The sequence below is a fragment of the Galeopterus variegatus genome, unplaced genomic scaffold, assembly GCF_000696425.1.
Source record: "Galeopterus variegatus unplaced genomic scaffold, G_variegatus-3.0.2 Scaffold661, whole genome shotgun sequence".
Classification (NCBI taxonomy): Eukaryota; Metazoa; Chordata; class Mammalia; order Dermoptera; family Cynocephalidae; genus Galeopterus; species Galeopterus variegatus.
In genome coordinates this window covers 459,978-473,726 of record NW_007726772.1, presented here as the reverse complement: position 1 = coordinate 473,726, position 13,749 = coordinate 459,978, and the positions used below count along the sequence as shown (strand labels likewise).

The 13,749-nt window shown below is 45.4% G+C and overlaps 1 protein-coding gene across 1 annotated transcript in view; it reads right to left on the bottom strand.

Moving 5' to 3' along the window:
* LOC103589213 (putative DMBT1-like protein) overlaps window positions 1–13,749 on the bottom strand; it is a 41,568-nt gene that overhangs the window by 21,106 nt on the left and 6,713 nt on the right. The window contains exons 3-9 of the mRNA XM_008571120.1: window positions 13,036–13,074; window positions 11,567–11,714; window positions 6,434–6,624; window positions 5,076–5,105; window positions 4,381–4,422; window positions 2,603–2,622; window positions 545–905 (exon numbers count right to left, since the gene is read on the bottom strand). Coding sequence (XP_008569342.1) covers window positions 545–905; window positions 2,603–2,622; window positions 4,381–4,422; window positions 5,076–5,105; window positions 6,434–6,624; window positions 11,567–11,714; window positions 13,036–13,074 — 831 coding nt within the window. The remainder of the gene's footprint in view (window positions 1–544; window positions 906–2,602; window positions 2,623–4,380; window positions 4,423–5,075; window positions 5,106–6,433; window positions 6,625–11,566; window positions 11,715–13,035; window positions 13,075–13,749) is intronic.

Genomic DNA, 13,749 nt, shown 5'->3' with positions numbered 1-13,749 from the left:
GGCAACAGGTGACTGTCTTTAGTGAATCCAAAGCATGGAAGAGGTGGGGCAGACAAGGGTGTGGGTTGAATAGGAGAGGACTGTGGCCTTTCTGGGCATGGGAACCCAGAGTACCAGAACTGCCTCATGGGCAACCTCAGCCCTCCTCTGGTAGGGTCCTTGGCCTAGGGGGCCAGGGCACAGCAACTGGGTCAACTCGGCCCCATGGCAGCCAGGGCGTTGGCCCCTCTTATTAGGAATCCCTGGACTACTTGTTAAAATGCAGATTCCTCAGCCCCTTTCCAAACCTACTTAGTCATAAACTTGGACAGGGCCCTGGAATCTGCATTGTAATACCCCAGGTGGTGCTGGTGCCCATTAACATTTGAGACTTCCCCCATGCAACCCTGGAGCTGCCGGTGGCTGGGCATGTGTCTGGGCCCAGGGCCTGACCCAGAGGAGATGCTCAAGAGACAAGCAGATGGATGGGTTCACCAAGGATGTACAGTTTCAAAATGTCTTCAACCACAACCTCAGAAATATTGCCTGAGAGGGGAGAGGATACCTGAGCAGATGACCCCAGCATCCTCATGGTGGCCGCAGTTGTGCTCTGACCAGCCCGAGTGGGCGCACTGGCCCAGGTAGCGTTCCACCCCAGAGCACTGGAGGTTGTCCAGGAAGATGTCTCCAGAGCCTGGGCCAAAGTGGGCCCCACTGGGGCTGGAAACAGCCCGTCCACACCCAAGCTGTCGGCACACGACCTCAGCTTCATTCAGGTCCCACAGGTCATCGCACACGGTACCCCAGGCTCCCTGGTGGAGGACCTCCACGCGTCCGGAGCACCGACCTGAGCCACCCACCAGTCGCAGCTCTGGCCAGTCCCCTGCAGGTAGAGATGGGAGGTGTGAGTTCCCGAAAGACCCTGCCTGGGCTCACTAGCACCAGACTCAGAGGCATGTTGGGGAGGTACAGCCTTGAACTTGAGCTTTGTGGCCTGTTCTTCACATTTCTCACGTGTTCCTGACTTGCAGGTAGTGGGGTCTTCAGTCAATTTAATTTCATTTCAACAGTATCGACTGATTGTCTTTCATGTTAGGCACTGATAATACAGCTCTAAATATGGTTTCTGCCATCAGGGAGCCTCAAGTCTATTTATTAGGCAAATACAGACACTGGTACAATGCACTATTCCACACTGTGATAATTGCACCAAAGGGAAAGCGTGCAATGCTATGAAAAGAATAACAGAGAGGAGGGGCCTGGGGGAGACACCTCTTTAAAAAGTTTGGAGGAGCTAGTCAGGGGAAGGGCTGGGCAAGTCCCTTGAGGCAGAGGGAACAATATATGTAAAAAGACCATGAGACAACATTTTACTCTCGCAGGCATTTCTAAAAAACGTGAACTTAAAACACACAGAACCATCATCATATGTGAGAAGCAAAAGTAATTGCAAACAAGACTTTCTAACGGCATCTTAGAGGCGTGAAAATCTCTGCAGTTCAGAGAAGGAGTGAAAGTACAGCTGGAAGAACAGACAGCTCAGGGGCAAAATCAAGAGGAGCTGACGCTTAACTCCCATCAACAAAAGGGTGACTGACCTGGTCTGTTAACAAGCGACTCTTCGGCATCTGTTTATAGAGAGATTAAGTATGTCAGTATTTGGGGACATTCTGACTTTAGTAACTGAAGACAAAGCTTCTCATTGTATCTTTATATGTGTTTATTAATCTTATAAGGGAAAAATTAGTCTTTGTAAATAACATAGGACTGGGGGCGAAGCAGATTCGTCCACAGACACAAAGGTAAGCTTCTCTCTGGTTTTTGGGTTTTTTTTTTGTCTTTTTCCGTGTCCGGCAACGGATCGCAACCCTCAGTGTCGCGCCCGTACCGGACCGGGACCGGCAACGGGATCGCAACCCTCGGTGCTGCTCCCGCACCTCGCTCAGCCAGTGAGCGGGAACCGGTCTGTATGTGGGATCCGAACCCTCGGTGGGAGCGCCACCGCACTCCCAAGCGGCGCACTATAGCAGTGCACCACCGGGCCAGCCCCTGGTTTTTGGTTTACTACTGTGTTATGAGAAAATGGTCAGATGTGAAGGGTACATTTGGGATGATCTGACAAACTACTGATTTTGTAGCAGAGACGCTTCACTTTGGGGTCTTTGGGGGTACCTCAGATTTAGACAATCGTCCTCTAGAATATCAAAACTTGGCAATAACATGTACCCACAAGGCTGTAACTAGGTTACATGTGGCATGCATAATAAGATGCCACGAAGCAAATGAATGAATGCACCAACAAGACAATGTTTATAAATGCGTGCCTCAAATTAAGAGTCACAGGCAGCAGGTGCTGACATACCACTGAGCTGCTGCTCACATGGGCAACTCCGTGGAGCGAGCACCACTTCGAGTCATGATTACTGATTCTTTCAAGTCACATCAGGTATTGCAGCTGTTAGTTTACCAAGAGGCATCTCATTATCAGAAAGCGCTATTAACAGACATTCCAGAGGTGGCTAACTTACTCTTAGCTAACTAGTTGCACATGAGTAAGTTCAAAGTATTTTTTAAAAAATTGTTACAAGGTAATTAAAATTAGTCTGTTTATTTCACAGATTACCTTGGTGTTGTGACTGAATCCTGAATTACCAAAATATCCTGCTCCTTTGTCAGGTACTACGCAAGTGCTGTGCCAAAGAAAACTCTTCTCCTTTTGGCAATCCTGCAAGTAAGCAACTAGTCTCCTAATGTTACAGATGAAGAAACTGTGGCTCCAACAGTTTGAGTGTTGTTCAAATGCAGTCTGAGTGCTAGCACTCTCTAGGAAAGCCAGACTCAGGTCTGCCTGGCTCTGAAGCCTTCCCTCCCTTTACTGTATCGGGCTGAGTCTTTTATGTAAGCTCCTGAAAAATTCCCCTAGTTAAACATGTTCTTTGCATGTTTCAATAAAGCACACATACCTTTGGTAATTCTTACGATCAAATTGGAAAATCAGGTTTTATTCTGGAGGCTAGCAGTTAGAACCTTATCCACCTAACCCAGTTAGAAGAGATAAAGCAAAATGTCTATATGTCTGAGAATCCTGTCTTTGTCCCTGACTGACTCTGGATGCTAGCAGGGTGATCTTGAAGCACTTTGGCACTGGCAGTGACCCTCTGAGAGAGGAGCAGATACCTGAGCAGATGACCCCAGCATCCTCATGATGGCCACAGTTGTGCTCCGACCAGCCCGAGTGGGCGCACTGGCCCAGGTAGCGTTCTACCCCAGAGCACTGGAGGTTGTCCAGGAAGATGTCTCCAGAGCCTGGTCCAAAGTGGGCCTTTCCAAGAGCAGACATGGCCCGACCGCACCCCAGCTGTCTGCACACGACCTCAGCTTCATTCAGGTCCCACAGGTCGTCACACACGGTGCCCCAGGCCCCCTTGTGCAGGACCTCCACACGTCCTGAGCACCGACCTGAGCTGGCCACCAGCCGCAGCTCTGGCCAGCCCCCTGCAGACAGACACCTGATGACTGTTGTCCTCTGGGAGCACTGTACCCTTCCCATGAGTTTGTTGAGTTCCCCACCCCCGTGCTACTACTGGGGCCAGAGAACCTGGTAAAAGAGACAGTCAACTAGTCAACTGCCCAGCTGGAGATTAGTAAGTCATTAAATTGCCAATAACTTTTAGCCTAAAAAGCCCATTAATCAAGTATCTGTCTTGCCAGAGGTATGTACCAATCTGTCTAGGCTAAATGCAGAAACCCATTATAAATAAGTTACACAGTGATTTGTGGTTTCAGGAAGTGCTTTTGTGTGTGGGTGTGTGTGTGTGTTCACCTCACCTTTATAATAACTTAGGAAAGTAAGCAGAGGAGTATTGATATACTAGTTTTATCTGTGAGAAAACTGAAAGTTGAAGAAGTAAAGTGATCTACCCCAAATCCCACATCTGGTACATAGCAGATCTAAATATTCAGGTCTCTTGATTCCAAAGTTGACTATTTTATTTTCTCTGCTATTCTATCTCACTGCCTCCAAAATGGTTCCAACACTCCACTCATTTTGAAAAAGTCTGTTAGAGATACGGATGTGAAGCTAACTATGATCAGGACTGGCATGAAAAGAAAAGACAGAAATCCACTAGAAGGTACTCGTAAGCTGCCCAGGCTTTGCTGACTCTGAAAGGCACTGAGAAAATGAACTTGGCTTATCCTGAAAACCTAAAGCCAAAAGATCCTAAAAGCTCTGAATGGCCCTAAAAGTTTGGGCAGAGTCAACTGACCCATTTGTAAATAGATAAATTGTTTGCAGTTGGTCCAGTGTCTGCACATGAAGCAGGTACAGACGTAGATACAAATGCACAAGCAGAGAGGGAAGGACACCTGCTGAGCAAACAAATGCTTTCCAGGGCTTACCGGGTCTTGCTGTTACTATCTTGGGTGTTGCTGTCGGGATGGCTGTGGATACAAGAAGACACTCCTGAGTAAAAAGGAAGGATTCGGGCAAGTCAAGGGGCAGCATTCTGAGATCAGTCTCCATTAATCGCCAAGATTCTGCCTGATTCTTTCTCTTTCTCTTCTTCATAATAAGTGACCTCCCAAATCAAACTCTCTTTTTATGTGGGTCTTGATGTTTCTCAGATGCGTGGGGTCCAACAGAAATGATATTCCCTTCTGCCCCGCTACTGGGAAACAATATTTAAATGTGCCATTCTGTGCTAAAATGCCAACATTCAAAATCAGTGTCCTCCTGGGGAAGACAACCTTATCTCCTGCATGTTTCTTTTTTAACTTTCCCTAAATGTGGAGTATCTGATTAGCTGTGTCTCATTGTCTTTAACAAAAACAAGGAATTAGGAAATCAAAGTGACAATTATCGATATGCAGTGACCTGATTGTTGATAGTTGTCACTTGGTCCCAGAGTGAATGGGCATCAGACTTGTGCAAGAAATGTGGAGACCGAATCTCTCAGCTATGGCAGATTTAGACAGGGAACTAGCAAACATATATGGGAGGTCAAATGATGACAGTAAAAGCACCAGCAGTGTGGACAGAAGAGGAAACACGGACTTGGGAAGAAGATTCAGTATCAATATGGAACATGACTCACTGATGAGATGTGGAGTCTGCGACACAGCCTCTGCAAATACAAGGAAACCATCATCAGTAGCTGTTTAATGCCGACTACGGTAATTTCCCCTGATCCGCTTTGTGATGTGGATCATCTCTGTGCTCTATAGCAGGTTTCCCAAGCTTGCTCAGTGAATCATCCTGGCTCTTGCTAAAAGCGCTGGAGACTATTCTGAACGAGTTCTTGGACAAAGTGGATGCGAGTCATCTGTGATTCTGTGAGTTTTGCCTATTTTCTCTTACTAGTAGGTAGATCTGGGATAATTAGTGCACTCTCAAGCCTCAGTGTCCTCATCTGTAAAAGATGGTTTTGTGTGAGGATAGTGTCAGGTGCCTACAATGCTGCCTGGCATATAACAGACATTCAATAAACATTAGCTGGCCTTTTGAGTATTTCGATCACTATTACTGTTGTTACCTAACCTTGAGTACGCTGTGCTTCAACAGAAACCCCTGGCTTAGCTGCAGTCTGCCTTCTTGCCACGTGCCTCGTACACATCATCTGTGGGCTGACACTGTTCTCTCACCTGACACGCTCTCTCCCTGTTTCTCCACTTATGACCCAGCCAGCTTTAAAGCCGAGTTCAAGGCTGTTCCTCCTGTCCCCTGATGTTTTTCTTTTTTTTTCTTTTTGTCTTTTTTACTGACCGGTAATGGGATCACAACCCTCGGTGTCGCGCCCGTACTGGGGACCGGCAACGGGATCGCAACCCTCGGTGCTGCGCCCGCACTGCGCTCAGTCAGTGAGCGGGAACCGGTCTCCACATGGGATCTCAACCCTAGGCGGGAGCGCCACCACACTCCCAAGCGGCGCACTCTCCAGTGTGCCACCGGGCCGGCCCCCCCTGATGTTTTTCTTAATACTTGTAATCTACAGTGTGCTCTCTCTTTCCTAATGTGTTTTGCACATGCCAACTTAGTATATGCTAATATATTCTATTTGTCCTATTTGTTTGCCTTAATCTAGTGTATTGTATTTGTCGTCTAATTGTATCACATGCATTCATCTTGAACTCCCTCTTAGTTGGGCACAAGCCTCTCTTAAGCTGGAACCACACTTTCTTCTTCTGTACATAGGATGTAAAATATCCACTGAGTACTAGATTTGGAGTAATTTCAGGAAGACTTGCTAATGAGCTGACTTGTGTCATTTCATGTAACCCTCACAACAAACCTGGGGAGTAAGCTTCTATTATTGTTCCCATGTACAGGAAAGAAATTGAGGTAGGAAGAGGTCAAGTTGCTTGTCCAAGGTCACAGAGTAAGGGATGACAACGTAACTCGTACCCAGGCAGATAGTCCAGTGCTAGAGTTGTTTTGCATAAGCACCATTCTTACCTTTGGTTGCAGAATAATAATAAGCAATGAAGTTTTTTCCTATGTTGTTGAAGCTTCGGAAGTACACCAGGGTCATTGAGCTGGAGGAGGATGCATACACGAGGTAGGAACCAGAGCAGGTCTTCCCCAGGGACTTTGCTGAGGACGGAGGGCCATCCAGGATTTCAAAATATTCATTGGTGCAGTCGAGGCTGGGGAAGCAAACATGCATGGATGCCTCCTAGTCTCTCCATCAGAAGATCTTAGAGGCAGGCTGTGAAACAGATGCTTTATTTTGTTACGACAAAGAGGCTGGGGATAGATTAAAAGCCTGTCAGTCATTTAAACATAGTATGGATTCTTTTTACCCTACTTGTTCTCTCCAAGAGCCATTGCTTTAAAGGGAATGGGATTTTAACTGAAGAGGGAAGAAGAGGCGGCTGTACTAGGTGTGACCCTTTTGAGGGCCTGGGAACAGCCAGGGACCGCGGCGTCTTCACAGCCTAGGAGCAAGGGCAGGGTCAGGCAAACCAAGGCAATTTCACCACCTGGCAGTCGGGGCCCAGCAGAGGGCAGAGGCTGCCGGCTTCTCAAGGACCTGCTAGTAGCACATGGCTCCAGGTTCCAAATAACCCATTTATGGCTTTTGGCGGCTCACCCACCTAGAGGAAAGTGAGCTACCAAATCTGCCCAGCTTGCTTGGTGGAAGTCATCTGATTTTGTTACCTGTTGTTCTTCACTGTGACGTTTTATCCAGATGTCACTAGTGCTAGAACCAGAAAACCATTTCCACAACTCAACCCTCCATTCCAAGCCATGTTTTGATTAAGCAAAATTCAAGACTAATAATTAAGTTGTACTTGGGGGTTAATATCCATAAGAAATTTATCATGAATTTATCATTTATAAATGACATCAATGTGTTGATTATTCACAACATTAAAATCTAAAATTTCCTGATTTATTGGGACTGGAGTACGCTGGAATCTGCATCTTTAACCAGCAGACCAAATACATACTCTCTCTCCCCTTCTCTCTCTGCCATGCATACAAACCTATCCAAAGCACATATGGTGAATTTTATTTTAATTGAAAATTCATGGAAGCACACAAAAATCAATTGTATTTCTACAGTCAATCAATGAAAATGTGGAAACCAAAATTGAAAACACAGTGTCACTTACAATTACTAAAAAAAAAAAAAAAAAAAAAAAGGTAGAAATACCTTAGTATAAATCTACAAAACATGTGAAAGGGACCTTAGCCAGAAGATGGCCACCTTTGGGGTAACTAGGACAAAGCAGAAAATTTCAGTTAGCCATTAATTCCGGAACTGATAATCATCAATTCCTTGAGGTTAGCAGAGGAAAGGAGAAAGTGACTGTGTGGCTGAAACTGCCTGGGGAAGAAATCATGCCCCAAAAAGATCCTTCTCAAAAGTTTATTTCTGCTTATCTCACATTACACCCTCTTTCGATGACTGACTTTAGTTGCTGTGCACCTACAATTAGGGACTGAAATGAAGTTTTCTTATTTTCCACACCTCCCTAATCAACTGCAGAGGAAATCCAAGAGGAAGGCAAAGCACCCCAGCTGATTTTTTTTTTTCCTTTTTGTCTTTTTCCGTGTCCGGCAATGGATCGCAACCCTCAGTGTTGCCCCCGTACCGGACCGGGACCAGCAACGGGATCGCAACCCTCGGTGTTGCTCCCACGCCTCGCTCAGCCAGTGAGCGGGAACCGGTCTGTATGTGGGATCCGAACCCTCGGCGGGAGCGCCGCCGCGCTCACAAGTGGCGCACTGTAGCAGTGCGCCACCGGGCGGCCCTGCCCAGCTGATTATTAACTCACCTTCTTGCTTAAAGGAAAATTGCATCCACATTAGTTAGAGGTACGCGTACGTTCCAGTGATGTTTGACTGAGGTTATTGTCTTTGAGTTTCCCTAGGAGATAAGGACTCCAACCCCAAAATAACATCAAGGACGTGAAGCTGACCAGTCCTCCAACTGCCGACTCCACGATGCCAAAGCACCCAGTCCCTCATGGGACCCTGACATCTGACTCAGACGCTCTGCTAACCCAGTGACCAGGCTCCTCCTTTTCCTGCAGGACAAAACCCTTACCTTACCTTCTCGCCTTTTCCCCTTTATAAACCCCAGAACAGGCAACAAAAGGGGGGTATGATTTCAGCCTGGTCATCCCCCAGCTGTCGGTTATCTGAATAAAGCTTCCAATCTTTGCACCAACTTTTGGACTTTCGAGTCATTTGTTTAATGTGAGAGGGTAAGCTGAGCCTGGCTGTCAGTAACACATGTACAGGACTTGTAGGCTGAAAATTACAAATAGCTAACACAAAAAAATACTACTAAATGCTAACTAGCTAGGATGTGGAGAAACTGGATCTCTCATACGTTTCCGGTGGGAATTTAAAATGGTAGTCATTCTGGAAAGTAGTTTGGCATCTTCTTAAAAAGCTAAATATATACTACTTACCATACAACCTAGTGATTTCACTCTTGGGCATTTATCTCAGAGAAATGAAAACTTATGTTCACACAAAAATGTGTGTATGAATGGTCTTAGAAGCTTTACTTGTAGCAAAGGACTGAAAACAGCCCAAATGTCATTCAGTGGGGGGATGGCTAAACAAACCTGGTACGTGCATATGATGGGATACTTATCAGTAATTAAAAAGCAGGGTTGACCCCGTGGCGCACTCGGGAGAGTGCGGCACTGGGAGCACAGCAACGCTCCCGCCACGGGTTCGGATCCTATATAGGGATGGCCGGTGCACTCACTGGCTGAGCGCGGTGCGGACAACACCAAGCCAAGGGTTGCGATCCCCTTACCGGTCACGAAAAAGACAAAATAAATAAGTAAATAAATAAATAATAAAAATAAAAAGCAACAAACTGTTGACACACACAGCAACCTGGATGGATCTCCAGGGCATGGTGCTGAGTGAAAAAAGTCAGTTTCAAAAGGTCACACACTGTATGATTCTTCCTATATAACATTCTCAAAAATGACAAAACTACAAATGGAGAACAGATTGGTGGTTTTCAGGGGACAGGGAGATGGGTGGTTTGTGAATATAAAGTGTAAAGGGGTAGCTCCTTTGTGGTAATGGAACAGTTCTGTATCTAGAACACAGGAATTTACACGTGGGATAAATTGCAAAGAACTACACACACACACACACACACACACACACATGCATGTAAAAAATGGTGTAAACTGAATAAGGTCTGTAGTCTAGCTGACAGTGTTGTTTGTACCAATGTCAACTTCCTGGCTTTGATATTGTTCTACAGTTACATGACATGCCACTGTTGAGAGAAACTTAGGAGTACACAGGACTCGTATTATTTTTGTAACTTCCTGTGTCTCTATAGTCATTTCAAAAAACAAAAATTCTAAAAAGGCATGAAGAACTCTTTTACTTATGAGAATCAATCACAGGAACAAATGTTTGGAATTTTGAACTACATAGTCTAGGTTTCTGAAGATTTATCTTGTTCCTTTTTGGAACAAATTTCCCTCTTTCTTCCATTTCTTTCTCTGTGTTGGTTTCTGTGCATTAGACAAGACAACAGCCTCTCCCAGTCTTGTCAGACTGGCCTCGCACAGGATAAGGATCTCACCAATCCATCTGGCCAGATAGTCTAAGGTGACTGTCACATCTTTGTGTTTGTCCAAGCTGCTGTCTCTGCTTTGGGTGGCTGCCGGAGGTTAGGATGTGCCAAGTTTTGTCAGTACCCTGCAACAGGTAAGGTAGAAGCCAGACCTTGTGGGAGCAGCTGGAAAGTTGGGGTGTTAGATGTGTGTTTCAGTTCCTTCTATCCTCAGGGTGAAGCTAAGAGCAGAGACTTATCTCCCACTCTCTCAACACTAGCTGGAAAGAAGATCTGTGGCAAATGCCTGATCTCCTGTTCAGACTGCACCTAGCATGCCTGTTGTTATGTCCACCTCCTTGTTTTCTGTGGTGTAGGAGGTTCAGGAATACAGAGCCCCATCAACTTGAGACAACCCACAGAATGAGAGAAAATATTTGCAAATCATACATCAGATTAGGGGCTAATATCCAAAATGCATAAGGAATTCAAACTACTCAATAAAAAGAAAACAACCTTATTAAAAATGGGCAAAGGACACGAACAGACATTTCTCAAAAGAAGACATACAAATGGCCAACAGGTATATGAAAAAAATTCTCAACATCACTAATCATTAGGGAAATGCAAATGAAAACCACAATGTGATATCACTGCATACCTGTTAGAGTGGCTATTATCAAAAAGATGAGAGATGACACGTGCTGGTGAGGATGTGGAGAAAAGGGAACTCTTGCGCACTGTGGGTGGGAGTGTAAGTTAGCAAAGCCATTTTGGAAAACAGCATGGAGGCTCCTCAGAAAACTAAAAATGGAATTACCATATGATCCAGCAATCCCACTTCTGGGTACATACCCAAATTAAAATCAGTATGAAGAGATGTCTGCACTCCATGTTCATTCCACTATTATTCACAATAGCCACCCTGTGGAAACAACTTAAGTGCCCACCAGTGAATGAAGAATAAAGAAAATGTGGTATATACACAACGGAATACTATTCAGCCTTAGAAATGAAGGAAATTCTGTTGTTTGTGACAACGTGGATGAATCTAGAGGACATTACGCTACATCAAATAATCCAGACCCAGAAAGACAAATACTGCACGATCCTTCTTGTAGGTGGAATCTGAAAAACCAGACTCATAGAGGTAGGGAGTAGAACGGTGGGTACCAGAGGCTGGGGGGCAGGGGCGGATGGCGAGATGTTGGTCAAAGGGCACAAAGTTTTAATTAGGAGGAATAAGTTCAGGAGATCTATCGTACAACATCCATTGACTACAGTCAATAATAATAATCTATTGTATATTTCAAAATTGCTAAAAAAGTAGAATTTAAGTGTTCTCACCACAAAGAAATGGCAAGAATGTGAGGTGATGGATATGTTCATTAGCCTGATTTAATCATTCCACAGTGTGTACATATAACACACATTAGACCCCATGAATACATACAATTATTATTTGTTAATTAAAAATAAAATAAAATAAAAAGTTCCGAAAAAACTGCATAGCATACTTAAGTAACATACTTAGGACTTACTTAAGGTATGGAAAAGCCAGCAGTATATGATCGGATGCGTTCGCCTTGATTTCCCACACACAGGTTATGTTGTCGTGCATTTCATTTCGCGGGGGATTCCTAATCGCTCCAGATGAGTTAGTAATGATGCTGCCGCACTGAGATTTTCCTAAATGCAGAAATATATTTTAGAATTTCAGTTTTTTTCATTGTCCAGTTTACTGATTTTGTAATTCACACTTTTTTCTTTTTATTTTACTTTTCACTTTTTTTCCAAAAGAGGTGTCATTGGTCATTACTTTGTGAATAAGTCTTAGGACGTATCAGAGGTATAAACTAGTCTGAAAAGTCTTGCAAACTTGGGAATTTAGGGCATGAACTTGTCTGAATTTTGAAATATGTCTCATCTCTTTTGAGACTTCTACCACTGACGTGGACTTGCTGGGAAGAGCTATTATCTACCAGCAGCCAGAACCTTTCCCTCTGGTTACTCCCTGGTTGTGGGTTCTGTAGCTCTGATTTTTGTCACATCACCAGCAGCAACGAGTAAAGCACAGCTGCAATTTTCCCAGTTAAGGCTGAATCAGCATGGAGGCTCTGTGTGGATAAAGATGACAGTGTCCCACCCACCACCAGTTGTAATTTATTAAAATTACATTCTTAAAAATCCACTATTAAGTAGAAAGAAGTTTCCCTGAGTCATCACCCCTCTGATACTCCTACTACTGGTAACGTTTTGTGTCCACCCACCCACCCACCTCCATTTGTGTTTCCGTCTGCTTGTCTGCCTGTTCTGCCTTTCTGTATGTCCACCTGCCCAGCATTCCGTCCAAAACTAAAGGTTATGCCAGTGGAGACAGAAACAGCTGACTTCCCCCCATCAGATTACCTGTGTGGGAACTAGACCCAACCTCAACTGGCCCTGGTTGTCTAGCTGTGGCTCTTCTCTAGAAGGACCAGCCAGGCACAAAGGCATCATGTTATTTTAGCTCTTTATCTTCAACTAGTGGTAAGAAAAGTTCAGTGGAGCTTCTGGAAGCCCAAGCATAGGTAAGAACAGAGGGAAAAAATGGGAGATGAAAATGGAAGGATGAAAGAAGGTGGATGGAGATTGTCAGAGAAGGAGAAGGCGGAAAAGACAAACGTGCTCACCATGGAGGGAGCCCTCTAAAATCACGGCCTGGGGTACCACCCTGGCAACACTGCTATACTCTTGGCCACATGCCTGCCCTTCACTTATGGTGTCCGTGCTGGGAGACCAAGAAAGCTGGAGTCACTTGACTATTTGGACTTCTTTCTCTGACTAAATAGAAATGGAATTGGAACCATAAATTCATTGGCCTTCACATTGGGCTCTTCACCCAGAACACAGGTTCAGAGGGGTAACCTAGACAGGGCAGTAGTATTTTGGCACAATTTCCTTGAAGAATCACTTCAGGGCTTGAGCTAGAAGATGAGGACCAGGACAGACAAGGACATAAAAGTCTCACCTGCAGCCACTGTCCCTGCCATGGCAGCCAATGGGCGACCTGTCAAACACACAAAAGACTCATGGGCCACCGGCTGGCACTGAGATCCGCTCCCCTATCTGCACATGAGGACCCCGAGGAGCTTGTAATGAACACACAGTCCGGGCTCCTCCCAGGAGCACTGAATCAGAGTCTCTAGGGGAGAGGCCAGAGCATGGAGGGGGTTTTAACATGCAGGAGAAAAGAGGCACTGATCTAGATCATTCCCAGACTTTGATGCATTTTTTTGTTGCTGGACATGTAAATAAGATATTTTTAAATGTCAGGGCTTAAGAAAACTAAAGGAGGGAAATTTTGGCTTCTGAAGCCTCTTCCAGTGATTCAAGGGCTGGGAGTTAGGAGGTCGTGATGTAAGCGCAAGAGGAAGCACCGATTCATTGATTCCTCTGACCTGGTGCTGCTCCAAGATGCTGAGTCAGGACCTGAAGATGCTGTGAATCCCCCCCCCCCATGCCCCCCCAATCTCTCCCACCAGCGATACTCAGCTCAGCACTGCTCACTGGAGGTTCTCTCCCTGGATCAACCCATTCCTACCTGCTACACTGGACAACCCAGGAAGGGATGTGAATGAAGCTTCACCTGACCTGGTCAGCTCAGCTCTATTCATAACTCATTCTCTGACCGAGAGCCAGCTCAGAGCCGGGCATCAAGGCCCCTGGAGGTCTGATGAGGGGG